Source organism: Brassica napus, chromosome C3 (genome assembly GCF_020379485.1).
Source record: "Brassica napus cultivar Da-Ae chromosome C3, Da-Ae, whole genome shotgun sequence".
NCBI lineage: Eukaryota > Viridiplantae > Streptophyta > Magnoliopsida > Brassicales > Brassicaceae > Brassica > Brassica napus.
In genome coordinates this window covers 23,088,587-23,108,116 of record NC_063446.1, presented here as the reverse complement: position 1 = coordinate 23,108,116, position 19,530 = coordinate 23,088,587, and the positions used below count along the sequence as shown (strand labels likewise).

Genomic DNA, 19,530 nt, shown 5'->3' with positions numbered 1-19,530 from the left:
ATAATAAGCAACAAACTGATTTGTTAATAACCAGAAAGCAATGAACTGTTGATAATACTTGTGGAATGTCCACAAAACATAGATCTTTTCCCTTTTTTCTCAAAGTTGACATATAGATCATCATTCACTACATATACCTACGATTCATTAGTTCAATTCATCATTTTGCTCTACCAGTTTTACGTGCATATACATTATTATGCATCAGTCTCTCGGTAACTATTGAAATCTCTACATCAACAATAATATTATTTAAGATTCAAAAAAACAATAGTATTCCATATAAATTATCTTCAATCCGTAAATATTATCTTTGTTCCTCGGCAAAAACAATAAATAAGGACGAAAATCTATGGTTGAACAATTACCTGTAAGACCCACCAATCTCAGACCATGCAAGCTTTCGTCCAGTTCACCAATCCACTTCCTCTCATAATAATTTATTTTGATTTTATGCTGCCATTATAATAATTTCTCTTATCCTTTTAGATAAATAGATTTATTTCTTAAAATATGCTGTGTGTTTCTGACAAACTCCACATGCAGATGTAAAGGGCCACCAAGGCTTAGAATGACCCACCTTCATTATTTTGTTCACATGGATGTGTAAGGAAAAATCAGCTAATAATACATAAAATTATATATCTTTCATATTGTTATTACTAAACCATCTCCAACTACTAAACTATTTTAGTATCAAAACCACATTATTTTAGTATAATTTCAACACTAAAGTCAAGATCTTTTCCAACCATAACACTAAACTTCACACTAAAACTATTTTATAATATTATATGTATTAAGTTTTTTATTTATCATTTATTTAATTGTATGTTTTAGTAATAAAATAAATAAATAGTGTTTCAGTGGGATGAATAGTGTTTTAGTGTGTTGAATAGTATCACACCAAATTTGATGTCAAATTTTAGTGTTACATTAAAATGATGTGATTTTTGCAGTTCCATAAGAGAAGATTTGGTGTAAAAATCACACTAAAATAGTGTTTTGGTGTAAAAATCACACTAAAATAGTGTTTTGCAGTTGAGTTGGAGATTTGGTGTAAGAGATCAAACAAAAATAGCATGTGGTGATTAAAATATAAAATGTTATCTGATATATCAGAAATTTCATGCTCTGAAAACATAGTTAACTACATATAACATAATAGTGAATAATATCAAGTCTAATTGATTAAAAATGTTCAATGACTGCTGAGATAGTTTTTTAAAATACATTTTTCATAATATTGAATTTTAACTAATATTGGATTATTATTATTAAACTATGCATCAACTAACTCTTTTTGTTTTCTGCTGAATATCGGCTAACTAATTTACACCAGCACATTAAGATGAATCAACAAACATACAAAGTGAACATAACATTGCATATAATATATCCAAAGTATAACCAAAATTTTTAGAACTTCAAAATCATTTACTTTCCTTTTTTTTTGTATAATAAGTAAGCCTTATGCTCTCATGTGCATAACTTTCATCTTAAGAGATGAACCATATTCCTCTTCATGTGCCAAGCAGAATTTTTCAGAGCTCCTAAACAATAAAAGAATATAAGATTAGTAGGTATAATATACTAAAGAAATAAAGTTCTCACATGTCTAAACTTACATGTGAACACATGTACATTCATTACATTATATATGGTTCAAAGGCTCAAAGCTCCCTTTGACAGTTGTATGTGCCTTTAAAGATAGAAACCTCTTTTTTTTCTTCTGAACAACCGATAGAAACTCTTTCTTTTTCCCTTCCCTTCCCTTCTTCTTCAAGGTAGCCTCCAAAGCAAAAAACGAAAGAAGCTAATCTGTTGTCTGGTCATAACTTCACAAGAAGCTATAGGTTGTCCTTAATGTTGGCTTCTTCTTGTCACTTTCTTCATTTCTTCTTCTCCTGAAACCCGAAAAAAGAACCGTTAAATCTATAACAGATTAAGAAGAAGAAGAAATTGGTAACTGCAAAAGCAGAGTATATGAAAGATTGTGAAATTTCGTTTTTATTTAGTTATCCTTTTTGAGAAGAAGAAGATATGTCTGCAAAACTTCTGTATAACTTGTCAGATGAGAATCCAAATCTAAATAAACAGTTTGGATGCATGAATGGGATCCTTCAAGTGTTTTACCGGCAACATTATCCGGCGAGACCAGTCTCCGGCCATGTAGAAAAGTCTTTGCCTCCAGGTATCTTAAATTCTCTCTCTCTCTCTCTCTCTTACTAAGTCTCAGTTTAATGTTTAGGACCACCAAAGAAACAGAGTAGTCTCACTTGGAACCAAAAACTACTGGTTCATAGCTAAGAACAAGGGTGCTCATTTTGCAGGAGAAAGAAAAGATCTCGTCAGTGAAATTAACATGGAAAGTGATAAAGAAACGGTAAGAATCTTAAACCCTTTTATTATTTTGTTTCATCTCTGAGAAAAAAAAATAGCTAATAAAACAGAGACTTTAATGGGAATTGCAGGGGAGGATTACCAAGAAGAAGAAGAAGGAGTCTGCAGTGAAGGATAAGCATAGAGCCTCTTCTGAATCTTCTTCACGGCCTTCGTTTTCCTCTTCTCCACGCTCCTCCAGCTTCTCTTCTGCAGAAGTCAGTACCGCAACTTCTCAATTCGATCAGCCTGGTGAGAATCTGACCAGAGAACAGCTCAATGCTGGACCGATGATGCCGTTTGATATAAAGGAGCTTGTGAAAGGCTCTATTAATAGAGAAGTGAGAACCAGACGTGACGAAACGACAGCAGCCTTCACTCAGCATCAGCAGCAGCAGCAGCCAAATTCAGCTAGAGCTAGCATGATGCTTCTCAAAGAAGCATCATTGAGATCACCATCTCGGAGTTCTAGTGAGTGGAATGAAGGTAGAGGAATGGCTGCTAGGCTCAGGGAGAGTCCTCGCTTTTCATATGATGAGAGGGAGATGAGAAACAAGACAGGCTCCAAGTTGAAAGAGACACCGAGGTTGTCATTGGATAGTAGATCAAGTTGTCCACCAGAGGAACCGGTAACAATGAGTCACAGGAGATCAAATTCAAGCGTGGTGGCCAAACTGATGGGACTTGAAGTCATTGCAGACAACTTCGATACCGAGCAGAGAAACGAGAACCGGTTTTGCGACTCCCCAAGGCCAATGTCCCGAGTAGAACCAACATCTCTAGGGAGATCTAGAAGCGTTGGCTCAATCAAGAAGCTACCTGCTGCTTCTAAGTTTCCATTGGAACCAGCTCCATGGAAGCAGATGAAAGCAGGAGACGCTGCATTGACGGTTTACGGCGAAATTCAGAAGAGGCTTACGCAGTTGGAGTTCAAAAAGGCGGGGAAAGATCTCAGAGCTCTTAAGCACATACTTGAGGCTATGGAGAAGACGCAGCAGTTGATGGATGGAAGCAAAGATAACACGAATCTGATGCAGAGAACTCAGCAGCCAGTTCCAGCTGCAACAAGTCCAGCCATGAACTTCAAACCTTCATCGATCGTTGTAATGAAACCTGCAGCTCCAGTTTCCACTTCACTGCCAACTGTCAATGTTGGCAACCCCAGACAAATTCGAAAAGTCACCTCGGGGAAGCAGAACGCGATGGATTTAACCCCAAGGCCAGGCCTCTACAAGGGCCAGCTAGATTCGACCAAGAGCACTAGCCCAAAAACATTGAGGTCGAGGCAAGCTTTGAGCCAACAGCAAAGCGTTAGCCCAAGAAGGCAGCCCAAAAAGCTCGGGTTTGAGAGGCAGTCACCACCCACTACTCCAAAATCAGAGCCAGGCAAGATCCAAAGGCAGCTCGGTAGACAGCAAATGGAGTCAGTCTCACCGAGAAGGAAACAGGGGATAAAACCTCGCAGTACTCTTCAGCAGCCTGATGAACGATTAGGCCATGCAAGCAGTGACTTGAGAAGTTTAAGAACTGACAGCAACATAAGCTTGAGATCAAATGTTGACGTCGAGGTTACAAGCAGACGCCAACCGGAGAGAAACTGTGACTTCCCAGAGCTGCACACCCCAAAACAAAGGGTACAAAAACGGATCTGTTTCTCTGACAAATCTTCCCTAATCCCTTCTCATTAGTATCATATAACTGAATCTCTTCTGTTAACTAACGCAGAGTCCAGACTTTGGAATCAAACAAGACAGACCATCTCTTAAACCTCTGAAAGTTACCGTTGAACAACCGAGCCCTGTTTCAGTTCTTGATGCAGCCTTCGATGAAGAGGATTCACCGTCCCCTGTGAGGAAGATATCTCTTAGTTTTAAAGGTGAGACACTTGCAAAAGAATAATCTTCAGACTGATTAGTGACCAATTCATATATCGCAGCAATTACAAGTTCATCAATTTCAATTAACTACATGGATTCACAAGGTTTTGGTTTGAGTGATGTTCTCTTTTTTTTTTCTTTGTTATCTTACCAGATGACGATGCTCTACGTGCTGAAGAACCTGTGTGGATAAAGAAGCCTGTGAGCATCTGCAGATCGATAATATTGCCTGAGAATAAACGGAACCCAACGCAGAAAGACTCTGATCTCCTCAAATGCTTCTCTGAAGAAGATGCAAGCGGCGACCACAAGTACATCTCGGAGATATTGTTGGCATCAGGGCTTCTAAGAGATCTTGAATACAGTATGATAAGCATTCAGCTGAACAAAGCACGTCTCCCCATCAACCCTGGACTCTTCTTCATCCTGGAACAGAACAAGGGCATGGGATTAAGACAACATCAGACAGAGATAATCAGGAGAAAACTCATCTTCGATACCGTTAATGAAATTCTAGCTCAGCGGTTCACTGCAGAAGGCTGTACCAAACCACGGCTAACTGCAAATCCAATTACAACAATGGAGAATATATCAAAAGGGGAGCAACTTCTGAAGACGCTATGTTTGGAGATTGATAGGCTACAAGAGAACAACTCACAGTGTGTCTTGGAGGACGACAAGGAGGACCTCACATGGAACGACCTGCAATGTCACGGCATGAACTTAAAGGCGTTTGAAGGTGAGACTCCAGGGATAGTGTTAGATATTGAGAGGATGATTTTCAGAGACTTGGTTAATGAAGTTTGCTTCTGTTAATTTTTATTGGTATCACTTAGAATTGTAAATGAATGAATCTTACAGAGGAAGAGAACCCTTGGTTTCTGGGTTTTCAACCCTTTTGCCTGTTCTCTTCCTACTTGTTTGTGTAACCAGCATATATATATATATATATATATATATATAGGTCTAATTAATAAAAAACAAGTGCTAGAGCATATGAATTGGTCAATCATAATAACAAACTAAGTTAGAGGCCAAGCAATCTTCTCTTTATTCTCAGGATGTAAAAGCTATTCTGTCTACAAATTGTAAAATGACAATACCTATATAACAACATCTGGGCCGAGATTTGCCAAGTCAAATCTTTCACCATTTTCTTCGGTTTCTGACTTCTTCTCCCTCTTGACTTCACCTTCTTGAAACCACCGACGTCCCTGGACGCTCCCCTTTATTGCCAAACACGAAGGTCTCTTTAAAGTCCCAATCTTGAAACACCAACAAAGTTTGCTGTGGTCTTGCACCACCTTTCTTCTCTCCATCCTCTGATTCAGATAATTTGTTCTTGTTGTTGATATCATCACATGGAGTAGATGCCTCAAGAACTGGGATGTGACTGTTGTTGTTGCTTGTATGCTTATCAGGAACGTGATTGATGCCAACAACTTCATTTGAAAGCTCCAGAAGGCGGACGACCACAGGTGACACTTCATTCTCTACAAACCGAAGAGGTGCGGCAAGAAACGGATTACCTTCCATTTCTTCTTCTCCTTGTGTTGAATTTCGAGCACTCTTTGGAGATTTGAGTACTTCTAACCCGCCACCATTGAAAGAATGCTGTATACTCGGTAAAGATGGCACATTTCCTTCGATTGTGCCTACATTAGTTTCGGGAAATGCAGGAAGCCAAACAGGGATGTGTTCATATGGAGGTTCTGCTCCAACCTCGTAGAAACTAGGAGAATCTCTTTTCTCTTTATTAATTGGGAAACGGGGAAGAGCATAAACAAACGGCACCTCCTCCGCTTCTCCTGTATAACGAATAACATCCTTGACTATACCAGAATCACCAAGACAACACTCAATGTCTGAAACACCAGAACCAGATCCCAAATCCGTTAATGCCTGAACAATATCCAGAGAGTTACCCTCTACTCTACCGGCCACGTTAGCATAAAACTGAGCAGCCTTCCCAATGCTCTGGATATACTGAACCGCTACGCCGGTTAGCGTATCAAGAGCAGATTCTTGAAAAGAACTAAACCTAACCCCCTTCTGTGATTGCTGAGACACATTAACCTCTACACTCTCGCAAATCTGAGCCACTGCTATTCTCCCTAAAGCGTAAGCGAAATCACTGCCTTGAAAAAGCTCTCTCTTGCCGTGAGATTCTCTGCTCTGACTTCTTCCACCTTCCCCAACTCCATTGCTCATATTCAAACTTACAAGTTCACCCAACATAACATGTATAACCATTTCTTGAGTGAAAAACCAACTCATTTCACACAAAGTTCTTTACTTTGGCACCTAACAACAATAAGAGATGATAAACAATCAGACCCAATTATGAGTAATTGCCCAAAAAAAAAAAAAAAAAACTAAGAATTGAACACATTTTCGAAACCCTAAGCTTATCGATAGGGTTCAATTGAGCGCATTAGAATGCAACAGACGACACTGGGAGAGAGTAAACCAATCCGGTTAAGGGAAGTAGAGTGCTTACCGGAGAGAAGCAACTTTCTCCATTGCAAATCTCTCTCAATTGACCAAAATTCACCGACGGAGACAAGCTTCGGCAGCTAACGGCGGCGAACTGAGTGAGGGGGGGGGGACCACTACCAAGGAACGAAATCAAAGGTGGGATTCGAATCGAATGCGATAGACTTAAAGAGAGAGAGCTCCAAAGGTTAAACACTCTTCTCGATCCAGCAGAGAGAAGATTTTGAAAGTTTTAGACTTTCGTTAACTTATAGTCCAACTGGTTTTTTATAGACGACACTAGCAAAAAAAAACAGTTAATCTTTGTTTTTTTAATTAAATTAACCCTCTTTCTTGCAAAACAATCGTGGAGATTAATTCATTATCCGAACTCTTTACTAGCACGTGTTCTAAAAGGGAGATAATATAATCACACTTCTCCATTAGAAGATCGGCGTACATACTCACCATCATATGGATGGCGTAGTATTATGGCAGCGAGACCTCTACTCATATTGGGTCTACGGAAGACAATTGGTACGGGATAAGATACGAGGGTTTGGAGTGAATTTTGGGTTCCAGATGAAGTGGCTCGACCACCTAGACCTGCTGACCATATTGTATACCGACTACCCCAACTCCTTGTTCAGTCCTTTATTAGGAATGATACCAATGAGTGGGATACACAGCTTTTACGGGACTTTTTTCACCCAGATGATATCCCTTTGATACTTGGGCTGAAACCCTCTTGCTCTCGGGCTCCAGATGGATATGTTTGGAACCATACAAAATCAGGAGTTTATTCTGTTAAAACCGGATATGATCTACTCCGATCGACCAAGTTGAATCTTTCACAAGGAGTTATAGAACCAAGTATCACAGGCTTACAAAGCCATGTGTGGAAGATAAAGGCCCCGAGCAAGATGAAGCATTTTTTGTGGCAAGCTATCTCGGGCTGTGTGGCGACGGCAGAGAGGCTCATGTATAGACACCTGGGCACCGATAGGAGTTGTCCTAGATGTGCTGGTCCAGTGGAGTCGATTAATCATCTTCTTTTTGAATGCCCCCCAACCCTTCAGGTTTGGGCTTTATCGGACTATCCGTCCCTTACGGGTTACTTCCCGAGTACATCCATATATCAAAACATGAACTTCCTATTTTGGAAGAGAAAAGAGGTGGCTCCTTTGAGACCACAATTCGATACCTTCCCATGGATCTGTTGGTACATTTGGAAGGCGAAGAACGACAAACTCTTTAATGGGAAAGACGTATCCCCAATCGATATTCTTCAACACGCGTCTCTTGAGACAGAATGTTGGAGAAAAGGAAATGAAAAGGAGGAAGCAAGTGAGGATCAGGACGATTTTCCTACTACAAAGATTGAGACAGTGTCCCCTTGGATCCCCGGAATTCTTACATGTCAAATTGATGCATCATGGATCAATAATGGCAGCGTTAGTGGCTTAGGGTGGAGTCTTAAGGATCAAATGGGCTCAGAATACTTCGGATTAAGGGCGTGCCACAGGAGCCTCTCAGCTTTGCATCCTGAGATGAAATGTTTACTTTGGGCAGCCTCTTGTATGAGAAACAGAAGGATAACATAGATACGGTTCGAGACGGACTGCTCGGATTTAGTGGATATGACAGAAAACCCGATGGATTGGCCTGCATTTACGGCAGAGATCGAGGCTTTCCAGAGGCTACATGAGGATTTTGACGATGTGAGTCTGTCTCATATTCCTCGGAGTCGGAATGGTCGGGCAGATGCGTTAGCAAAGAATGCAAGGACCAGAGACTACTTGTTTTCCCATATAGATCAGACCCGGACAGATGGAGATGCTCTTAGGAGAATCGGTTCGTCTGTTCTCCACTTGATCTACCTTAGATGGATAGACGACAAAAAAAAAAAAAAATTAAATTAACCCTCTACTAATCGAATTATTTGATTTATTTCACAGGTTATACCGAAGATGTAATAATTAGAAAGTACACAAATTATTGCGGGAAATAATCATATATTTCTGTAACGAAAATTAATTAAGATCGGGAAATTTTTGAAATCCACATACATATATTTATAGTTTTCCTATAGTTTTATTTTTAAAAAAATGAAAATAGATTAATTTTGAGAGGGGCTCGTGCGCTTTGTAGCTTGTCGAACAAAATCACAATATAATGGGCCTTGAAGGTTACCCCCATTATCTAACGTAATGGCAACGGGGAGAATGCGTTTACTTAACATAACCAACAGCAGTCCAAAGTCCAAACTGTTTTCATTCTTACCAAAAAAAAAATTCTTTTGAAATAACTGTTATGAACAATGTGGATTGATAGTAACCAAATGGCCAAACCGTGGCCCATGGAGAGAGAGAGGATCGGCGGCCCAAAGGGAGAGAGAGTGGCCGACTTTAGTCTTAGGATAGTTTCCATTTATCTCTTCATGTTTATCTTTAAGAGGTTTTCTTTTTTCCTTTAGGATAATGATTTGTACATTTTCCTTTTATATGATTCTTGTAACCCCTATATAAGGGAACACTTTGATTGAGTAATAAGACACACACGATTTCCCCTATTGTTCACAACACGTTATCAGCACGATAGCCTCTGAACCCTGAGACCAAAATCGGAACCCAAAACCTAAACCCTAATCCTAACCCTGTTCTTAGTTCATCCAAGAACTCAGGAGATCCATCTTGAATCCCAAAGCTTCTCAGATCACGCTTCAGATCAGAAGAACCGCAATCCAGCTCGCGATCGAACCCGAAGTCCGCGACCGACCCGAGACGATCCGATCCCCGAACAGCTCGCAGCCGAGACGCATCCAGCCCGCGATCGACCCCATCCGTGACCCGATAGGAGGCAGCAGACGCCCGATCATCTCAGTTCGAAGTCTCATCCATTCTCAGGTGGTCCGGTTCTAAATCCCCTACGAAACAAAGGTATAAACATAATCTGAGAACCTAGAACAATAAGAACCCTAATTCCATCATTATGGAAACAATGTCTTGATGAAACCCTAAAAGAAACCCTAAGATTAAAATCGACAATCTCCTAAACTAGAAACATAAATCGATTCCAATTAGAACCTGATTGTATGTTGATTGATTAAATCTGAAACATGGCAAACCCTAATCAAGGAATCGAAAACCCTAAACCCTAAAAGAAGCTAGTGTCCGATTTTAATCTTGATCTTGATTGTTTTGATTTCTGATTTGATTTGAGGTTTAGGATTGATTAGATTGGTTGAATTAATCTAGCTGAACATACAAATACTTAAGGCCTTGAAACCTTAAACATAAGTTGATAGAATTTAAAGATTGAAAACCCTAGGGATCATAAGAATGCTTAAATCGTTTTGCATGAATCCGAACATGATATTGCATTCACAATTGATTAAAACAAGATCGGCCAGCATATAGATCACACGAGCTTAGGTTGGTTGCATTAGAAAACCTATAGGGCCGTGTGGCTCTTGATTGATAGCACCATGGTCGATTAGTATTGTTTGAACATCATAAATGCATAAGACGTGTTGTGGCCGAGCTTGCTTATATCTTGCGGCCACGTGATCACATTATGAATCTAAAATCTAGTATGATAATGTGAATCAGATGTCGAAAATAGCAAACAGAGACTACGCAGCCCTTAATCTCTCCGGAGACAATTACTTGCAGTGGGCGCTAGATACAAGGATTAGTCTAAAGTCCAAGGGACTCGGTGATACTATCATCAAGGACAACAATGAGAATGAAAAGAATAGATACAAGGCCATAAGTTTTATGCGCCATCATCTCATTGAAGGTCTTAAAGATCAGTACATGACGATTGAGAATCCATTGGATCTTTGGAATGCTTTAAAGCACAGATATGATCACCAAAAGATGGTGTTGCTTCCAAAGGCAAGGCACGACTGGATGCATCTCAGATTCATGGACTATAAGTCGGTGGATGAGTATAATTCAGCCTTGTTCAAGATAGTATCCATACTAAGGCTTTGTGGTGAAGAAGTGTCCGATGTGATGATGCTTGAAAAGACCTACACGACTTTTAATCAGTCGAATTCTGTGTTGCAACAGCAATATAGAACAAAAGGTTTTGCCACATATACTGATCTGATCTCATGTCTACTCTTGGCCGAGGCAAACAATGAGCTTCTTATGAAAAATAGTGGAGCTAGACCGGCCGGGACAGCACCATTACCCGAAGCCCATGAGGTTGAAAAGAAAGATCCCAAAGAGACCTACTACACCCAAGACAACAGGAAACCATACGGCCATGGCCGTGGTGGGTACAGGGGACGTAGGCGTGACAATCATAACGGTCGAGACAACTACTCAACCGGCCGAAAAGGAAACCACAATAACTGTGGTCGTGATTCCAATTACGGTCGGGGCCGAGGGAGTTATGGCCGTGGACGAGGTGGCATATCCAAACCATCTTACACGTCCAAGTCTTTATGTCACAGATGCGGGATGGACAATCATTGGGCCAAGAACTGCAGAACTCCGAAACACTTGTGCGAACTCTATCAAGAGAGTCTCAAGAACAAGAACCCGGAGGCAAACATGATCCAAGAAAACGGTCAGGATGACAAAGGATATGGATATGATGCTGACAATGAATCCGACAGGGACAACAAAGATGACCAAATGGATTTTGAGACATCCGACTGTCTAAAGGACTAGTTTTTCGAATCACATTGTTTTATTGCTTTATGTCTTTGATTTGGTGTTTTTATTTTATGAAATGACATTTATGATAATAAAAGTTTTAAAGATCTTATAAAGTCTCTAAATTTTATTTATAGAAATGAATGATGAGATGAGTATACTTGTGGTGGATAGTGGCACAAGTCATACGATCCTTAGAGACAAAAGGTACTTTATGAATCTCACAATGAAAAGTGCAAAGGTACAAACCATTGCTGGTGAGGCTAGCCTGATTGAAGGTCACAGCCAGGCCTATGTGATGATGCCCAAGGGCACTCACCTAGAGATCAAAACCGCCTTGTATTCCCCAAGCTCTAGAAGAAGCTTATTGAGATTCAAGGATATAAGATTGAATGGTTTCCACCTTGAAACATGGGAAGAAGGAAACAAAGAATTCCTTAACATAACTTTGATCACCAAAGGCAATAAAAGGATCCTAGAGACTATGCCCGCAATGTCTACTGGTCTATACTATGCACGGATCAGTATGGTCGAGGCAAATGCCTCCAAGCTATTCACTTTATGGCATAACCGGCTAGGCCATCCCGGAACAGGAATGATGCGAAAATTGATGATGAATTCACAAGGGCACACGTTTAAAGGAGTGATCCCACGAAATCTCACATGTGCAGCATGTGCACAAGGGAAACTCATAACTAGGCCATCACCAGCCAAGGTTAATAAAGAAACCTTAAACTTTCTGGAAAGGATCCAAGGAGATATATGTGGACCAATACATCCACCTTGTGGGACGTTTAGATACTTCATGGTCCTTATTGATGCATCGACCAGATGGTCGCATGTATGTCTGCTATCAACTCGGAACCTAGCCTTTGCACGGCTGCTTGCTCAGATGATAAGACTGAGAGCACACTTTCCAGACTTTCCTCTTAAGACTATACGTCTAGACAATGCTGGTGAATTCACATCCCAGGCGTTTAATGAATATTGTATGTCCATGGGGGTAAAAGTAGAACACTCCGTGGCACATGTCCATACACAGAACGGGTTGGCCGAATCCTTCATTAAATGTATCCAGCTGATAGCCCGTCCATTACTTATGAAGTCTCAACTTCCGGTATCAACATGGGGACATGCGGTTTTACATGCAACGGAACTGATTCGCATCAGGCCATGTAGTGAGCATAGATATTCACCATCCCAATTACTTACGGGTCATGAGCCAGACGTGTCCCACATCAAAACGTTTGGATGTGCCGTCTACGTTCCAATTGCTCCACCACAGAGAACTAAGATGGGACCGCAGAGGAGGATGGGAATATACGTAGGATATGAATCCCCAAGCATTATAAAGTATCTTGAGCCAACAACCGGTGATTTGTTTAAGGCCAGATACGAAGACTCACAGTTTGATGAGTCCACATATCCGTCCTTAGGGGGAGATAACAGCCGGTTGATAACAAAAGATTTGGAATGGTTTAGACCATCAACATCTTGGCAAGATCCTCGAACTAAAAACTGTGATTTAGAAGTCCAAAAGATAATACATCTTCAAGAGCTAGCTAATAGACTGCCAGATACATTTGATGACCCAAATAGAGTGACAATATCACACATCCCGGCTTGTAATGCACCTATAAGATTAGACGTCCAAGATGGACAGTGTCAAGTGGCTACAGAGTCTAAGCAACGTTTAAAACGTGGTAGACCTATTGGTTCCAAAGACAAACAGCCTCAGAAATTCAAGAAAGGTGCTGGATCCGAGAGCACCAAGGAAACTGTCCAGGACATAGATGGATCGGTCGAGCCAACCATGACGGTTGAGCCGAGTGTACCGACCACACCCGATGATCCGGCCGTTCCTCCAAGTGAGGTCCGGGACGCTGGACTTCACGGGACACAAGAGCCGGACAACCAAGAGATCTCTATAGACCATGTAATGTCTGGAAAACAATGGAACAGAAAAGATATCAACGTTGATGATTTATTTGCATACAAGGTAGCACTTGAGATCATGGATAAAGATGAGGATCTAGAACCCACGTCCATACAAGAATGCATGCTAAGATCAGATTGGATCAAATGGAAACAAGCTATAAACGTGGAGTTAGAATCATTGAGGAAGAGAGGCGTTTTTGGCCCTATAATCTTGACACCAAGAGATGTCAAACCAGTGGGATACAAATGGGTCTTTGTAAAGAAGAGAAACGAGAAAGGAGAAGTAGTGAGATACAAAGCACGACTTGTAGCACAAGGATTCTCACAAAGACCAGGAATAGACTATGAGGAAACTTATTCCCCTGTGGTGGATGCGACTACACTAAGATATCTGATCAGTCTGGCCGTGAAAGAAAACATTGATTTGCGCCTAATGGATGTAGTGACTGCATACCTGTACGGACCACTGGATAATGAAATACATATGAGAGTTCCAGAGGGTATTGAGCTCAAAGATAAGAAAGGTTCTCGAGAACAACATTGCATTAAGCTGAATAAAGCCTTAGATGGTTTAAAGCAATCAGGTCGAATGTGGTACAACCGATTATCCGAGTACCTAACCAAAGAGGGTTACAAGAATGATCCAATAAGTCCATGTATATTCATAAAGAAATTCGACAGCAAGGGCTATGTTATAATGTCTGTTTATGTGGACGACCTGAACATAATAGGAACCTCTGGAGAGATTTCCAAAACTGTCGAATGCCTAAAGAAAGAATTCGAAATGAAAGACTTAGGGAAAACTAAGTTCTGTTTGGGATTACAGTTTGAGTATAAAGCAAATGGCATCCTTGTGCATCAAGAAACTTATACAGAAAAGATACTCAAGCAATTTAATATGGACCAAGCACACCCCTTGCCGTGTCCTATGGTCGTGAGGTCCTTAGACCTAGAAAAGGATCCATTCGGACCTAAGAAACCGGACGAGGAAGCACTCGGATCGGAAGTGCCTTACTTAAGTGCCATTGGGGCCTTAATGTACTTAGCTAGTCATACTAGACCGGACATAAGCTTTGCCGTGAGCTTACTATCTAGATTTGGTTCATGTCCGACCTTAAGGCATTGGAACGGAGTGAAACATCTGTTCAGGTATCTGCAAGGAACAAAGGATCTCGGTTTGTTCTACACCAACCAGCCAGGAGAGAGCATGGTCGGATATGCAAATGCTGGGTACTTATCTGACCCACACCAGGCTAGATCTCAAACAGGATATGTATTTACACATAGTGGAGCCGCAATATGCTGGCGTTCAACAAAGCAATCCTTAGTTGCTACATCATCTAATCACGCCGAGATCATAGCCATGTATGAGGCAAGCCGTGAGCTTGTCTGGTTGAGGAATATGACCAGCCACGTCTTAAGAGAAAGTGGTCTGGCCGTGGGACAAGAGAAGGAGGAGCCAATGATCATCTACGAGGACAATTCGGCGTGCGTTGCTCAGCTCAAGGAAGGATACATCAAAGGAGACAGGACAAAACACATCATGCCCAAGTTCTTTTTCACCCACGACTTGCAGAAGGCAAAGGAGGTTCAAGTAGTTCAAGTCCGATCCAGCGACAACTCAGCCGACCTTTTCACCAAGTCTCTACCAACCTCAACATTCAGGAAGCTGGTTCATCAGATAGGTATGCGCCGGCTGAAGGATCTTCAGTGATGCCTTAATCAGGGGGAGTGTCATGCGTTGTACTCTTTTTCCTGTCTACGGTTTCCATTTTTCCCACCTTGGGTTTTTGGTTTTCCTAGAGAGGTTTTAACGAGGCAACATCATGCATGATACGAGCCCATATGGTTCTAGCATCCAAGGGGGAGTGTTATGAACAATGTGGATTGCTAGTAACCAAATGGCCAAACCGTGGCCCATGGAGAGAGAGAGGATCGGCGGTCCAAAGGGAGAGAGAGAGTGGCCGACTTTAGTCTTAGGATAGTTTCCATTTATCTCTTCATGTTTATCTTTAAGAGGTTTTCCTTTTTCCTTTAGGATAATGATTTGTACACTTTCCTTTTATCTGATTCTTGTAACCCCTATATAAGGGAACACTTTGATTGAGTAATAAGACACACACGATTTCCCCTATTGTTCACAACAATAACCGATTTATCGGTACAAAATTTTCGACCATGTCATTTTTATCACATATATAACAATGCCTCTTAGCAACAACGTGGAACACTCACTAGATGATTTATCACACGGATCCAACACAACTTAAAGTACATTACTGTATTTTTCACCACTGCGAAAACGAGTACATCCCAAAACTCGGAATGTAACGTCTTTTTAACCACCTAATTCTACCACTAAAAAGACAAAATTACAAAGCTATTCGTAAACCATTAAAATTGCCTAAAGTGAAAACTCGACAAGTAAAACCAGAGTCGTTGATGATGTGCACCGGTTCGTGGATCAGTCCATTGGAGACGACCAGCATGGAGATCAGGACGTTCTGAACAATTTGACCGAGGTTCGTTCATCCGACTGTACCGATCAAACTGACCGAGCCGTCCCGCGTGCGTCCCGATTGGAGTTTCGTCTGGAACCACGACTAGACGACCGAACTGACCGTACCAGAGCTTGTCTTCCCCGACTAACTCGACATTCTAAGACCCACGGTCGAGCCAGACTTAGCTTGGAACGTGAAGAAACCGAAGACGGACATGCATTCTCATCCGGCAGACCATCCAAACAGTCCCACAAGCGTCCTTATCTTTACCCTGAGCATCCATCTGGTTCGGATGAACCTGGACATTATCTGAAGGGCCATCTTTGACCAATCTGCATGGAAGACTGAGTCTTTGACTCATTAATTCAGATCTGATCAAATTTGTATTTTCTATGCATTATTTTCCGTGTATTTTCTTTATTAGTCTTTGACAACAAACACTATAAATATGTAGTCTCATTCTATGAATAATATTAGTTTATGTTTTTGAGTTTATTTTCGTTTCTTCTCTGAGTGAGAGAGAGAGTTCTTTAGCTAGTTCATTGGTGTGAATCGGCTTGTTGATTTGGTGGTCAGTCAATTCATCTTTGTGTGTTGTTTGGTGGTTAGCCAACACATTCATTCATTCTTGGGTGGTTAGCCTTAGATCATGGGTATATCAAGAGTCATTCCGCATCTCTTGACGATTCTTTCAATCCATCTCAGTTCTAGAAGTGTCGTTTGCCTCTCGGATCAAATCCAACACCCAGCTAAAGTGATCATTCCTGATTTAGGACGTATCAAGTGGTATCAGAGCCACTTTGGCTCGTTTGTTTTCTTTCATCTTTCATCTTCTCATCTCTCCACATTTTTATTTTCTTATTTCTTGGATCCGGGTTGTTCCTTTCCTCACATGTGATTGCCTATTATAAAAAAAAAAAAGTTTTGGCTTGAATCACTCCTGAAGAGAAATCGATGGGGAGTGGTGGAAGAAAAACTCTGTTGGCTGAAGAGAAACTCAGCCTTAGGATAGTTAGGGCGGATCCATATCAAAAATCTCTTCATCTTTCTTTATCTTTTCTTTTTCCCACAAAATTTTGTTTTCGGTTTTGACTACTGAATTTTGATTGCTTATCATCCTTTGAACCAGTGGAAAGAACTCTGAGTGATCACCTAAAAATCGTGAGCTAAACACTTTGAGAGTGTGAGGATTTTTATTTGCTATGTTAAGTGTTTTCAGGATGTTTGGACTTCTCAAGAAATCAAAACCACAACAAGACGTTTACTTTCCTTTTAAAACCGTGTTAGAAAAAGAGCAAATGATTTTTGGAAATAAGAAACATTTTGCTTCTAATGTGTTTGATTTTGTGCAGAAACAAAGAAACCAAAGGAAGAGACAAAACAGGTTCGATGATGATGAGAAGTGGGTCAAAAGTGGCGATCGTCCCTTCACCAAAGCCAAGAGAAGCAACCGTGATGTGTTTGATCAGAATGACCTTCAGACTTATGTCAGCTTGGAGAAGATGTTGCATAAGGCAATTCATGCTATCCGGCAACTCAAAAAGAAGGGAAACACTAACACTTCTCCTGCACCAAAATAGCAAAGTAATTTTTCTTCTCTTTCAAATTTTGATTTGAAAACTAATGTGTTGTCTTCTGATAAAAGCAAAGCTGTGAAACCCACAAGCAAAGCTCATTCTACCAGGTGCTTCAAATGCCATAGGATCGGTCATTATGCTAACAAGTGTCAAAAACAAAGACCGTTGGTGACTTTGGAGAATGAAAACGTTGAAATCGAGCCAGAAAAGAAAGACACATTGCCAATTTTCGATGACTTCACATATGAGCCAATGGAGGGGCTAGATGAAGAACAAATTCGTGGTCATCAAGCCAACCAAGAAGAATCATCTTCCATTCAAAATGGACCAAACTCAAGGTGAGCATTGTGTTGATTATGGTTCTTTTGTTTATAATCCTTTTCCTTTTAATGTTTCTGATTTGAGGACAAATCTTTTTGAAGAGAGAGGGAATGATGTGCCCCGGTTCGTGGATCAGTCCATTGGAGCCGACCAGCATGGAGATCAGGACGTTCTGAACAATTTGACTGAGGTTCGTTCATCCGACCGTACCGATCAGACTGACCGAGTCATCCCGCGTGCGTTCCGATTGGAGCTTCGGATGGAACCACAACCTGTCGACCGAACTGACCGTACCAGAGCTCGTCTTCCCCGACCAACTCGACATTCTAAGACCCACAGTCGAGCCAGACTTAGCTTGGATCGTGAAGAAACCGAAGACGGAAATGCATTCTCATCCGGCGAACCATCTGGACAGTCCCGCAAGCGTCCTTATCTTTACCCCGTGCATCCATCTGGTTCGGATGAACCTGAACATTATCTGAAGGGTCATCTTTGACCAATCTGCATGGAAGACTGAGTCTTTGACTCATTAATTTAGATCTGGTCAAATTTGTATTTTCTATGCATGATTTTCCGTGTATTTTCTTTATTAGTCTTTGACTACAAACACTATAAATATGTAGTCTCATTCTATGAATAAAATCAGTCTTATGTTTTGAGTTTATTTTCGTTTCTTCTCTGAGTGAGAGAGAGAGAGTTCTTTAACTACTTCATTGGTGTGAACCGGCTTGTTGATTTGGTGGTCAGCCAATTCATCGTTGTGTGTTGTTTGGTGGTTAGCCAACACATTCATTCATTCTTGAGTGGTTAGCCTTAGATCGTGGGTATATCAAGAGTCATTCCGTATCTCTTGACGATCCTTTCAATTCATCTCAGTTTCAGAAGTATCGTTTGCCTTCTCGGATCATATCCAACACCCAACTAAAGTGATTCTTCCCGATTTAGGGTGTATCAGTTGGTGCCATAAGATCAGAATTCAGTGTATGACCAACAGCATATTCTTGCCAAATTCTTTTAATAAATGTCACTTTCTAATAACAACCACTAATATACTGCATATATAAATAAGACCTACACTCGTTTTTAGAGATTTGCAATCGAAAATACAATTCAGTTTCATTAATTTAGTATATTTTCAGTTTATTTTTTCATCGGACAATCTTATAATAAAAAGTTAATCATGAAACATACATTTTTTTTATAAATTGTGCAGTTGCGATGAACACAGCTTGTCTAATGAGTTGTCATCGTTATAGTTTTAACAAAAAATATTAATGAGTTTCGATATAAATCGCAGACAACAACAAAAATAGACTAGTGTACCGACAGTGAAGAGTGTACATCAAAATATATGGCAAACTTTTTTTTTTTTAGAAAGGGCTGTTAATATATGGCAAACTTTGAAATAAACAATATATATATATGATGCATAATAGCTAGAGATCGACATGGAAGCTTTTCGCAGAAAGTATCATGATATATGACACTATGACAGAGTGACAGAGCATTGGATCGGTAGCCTTTTTACTCTAATCAATCAAAGAAGATCGTACACACTATTATTATTTACAAACTTTTTGTCTCTAGTATTCCTAATTAACTATTTTCTCTTCCTCCTTCGTCTATTTATAATTTTCCCCATTTTTATATATGCTGCCTGTATCATTTATGTGTACTGTATAGTAACATTTGCATTGGTCAATGTGATACATTTGTTTGAGTTTAACATACATTAACGACGATAGCATTAGCCGACAGTGATCTTAATAATTTAAATGGAGATGGGGTA

The 19,530-nt window shown here is 40.4% G+C and overlaps 2 protein-coding genes, 1 long non-coding RNA gene and 1 other non-coding gene across 4 annotated transcripts; 2 read left to right on the top strand and 2 right to left on the bottom strand.

The window, feature by feature from the left end:
* Window positions 1–1,366: 1,366 nt before the first annotated feature.
* On the bottom strand, window positions 1,367–1,861 carry LOC111204495. The gene is made up of 2 exons (XR_002656963.2): window positions 1,629–1,861; window positions 1,367–1,553 (listed from the first exon to the last, which is right to left on the bottom strand). It is a non-coding gene; the product is annotated as an uncharacterized LOC111204495 (long non-coding RNA).
* LOC106388640 (protein LONGIFOLIA 2) lies at window positions 1,452–5,254 on the top strand. The gene is made up of 5 exons (XM_013828752.3): window positions 1,452–2,194; window positions 2,334–2,386; window positions 2,475–4,016; window positions 4,108–4,258; window positions 4,414–5,254. Exons 1-5 carry the CDS (start codon window positions 2,044–2,046, stop codon window positions 5,073–5,075), a joined length of 2,559 nt encoding a protein of 852 aa, XP_013684206.2. The 5' UTR covers window positions 1,452–2,043; the 3' UTR covers window positions 5,076–5,254.
* On the bottom strand, window positions 5,250–7,005 carry BNAC03G32800D. The gene is made up of 2 exons (XR_007320358.1): window positions 6,760–7,005; window positions 5,250–6,563 (listed from the first exon to the last, which is right to left on the bottom strand). It is a non-coding gene; the product is annotated as an uncharacterized BNAC03G32800D (transcript).
* Window positions 7,006–8,389: 1,384 nt separating this feature from the next.
* LOC106384122 lies at window positions 8,390–11,419 on the top strand. Its single transcript, XM_048749475.1, has 4 exons — window positions 8,390–8,588; window positions 10,536–10,798; window positions 10,874–11,184; window positions 11,365–11,419. The coding sequence occupies exons 1-4, from the start codon at window positions 8,390–8,392 to the stop codon at window positions 11,417–11,419; spliced, it is 828 nt and encodes a 275-aa protein (XP_048605432.1).
* Window positions 11,420–19,530: the final 8,111 nt, after the last annotated feature.

Bases quoted from the DNA above. Each gene is read 5' to 3' on its own strand.
- LOC106388640 (XM_013828752.3), top strand. From the start codon at position 2,044: ATGTCTGCAAAACTTCTGTATAACTTGTCAGATGAGAATCCAAATCTA. The intron at 2,195-2,333 runs GTATCTTAAATT...CTCATTTTGCAG, and splicing joins AGAAAAGTCTTTGCCTCCAG to GAGAAAGAAAAGATCTCGTC. The intron at 4,259-4,413 runs GTGAGACACTTG...TTATCTTACCAG, and splicing joins GATATCTCTTAGTTTTAAAG to ATGACGATGCTCTACGTGCT.
- LOC106384122 (XM_048749475.1), top strand. From the start codon at position 8,390: ATGGATTGGCCTGCATTTACGGCAGAGATCGAGGCTTTCCAGAGGCTA. The intron at 10,799-10,873 runs GTGTTGCAACAG...CTCTTGGCCGAG, and splicing joins CTTTTAATCAGTCGAATTCT to GCAAACAATGAGCTTCTTAT. The intron at 11,185-11,364 runs GTCTTTATGTCA...TGAATCCGACAG, and splicing joins AAACCATCTTACACGTCCAA to GGACAACAAAGATGACCAAA.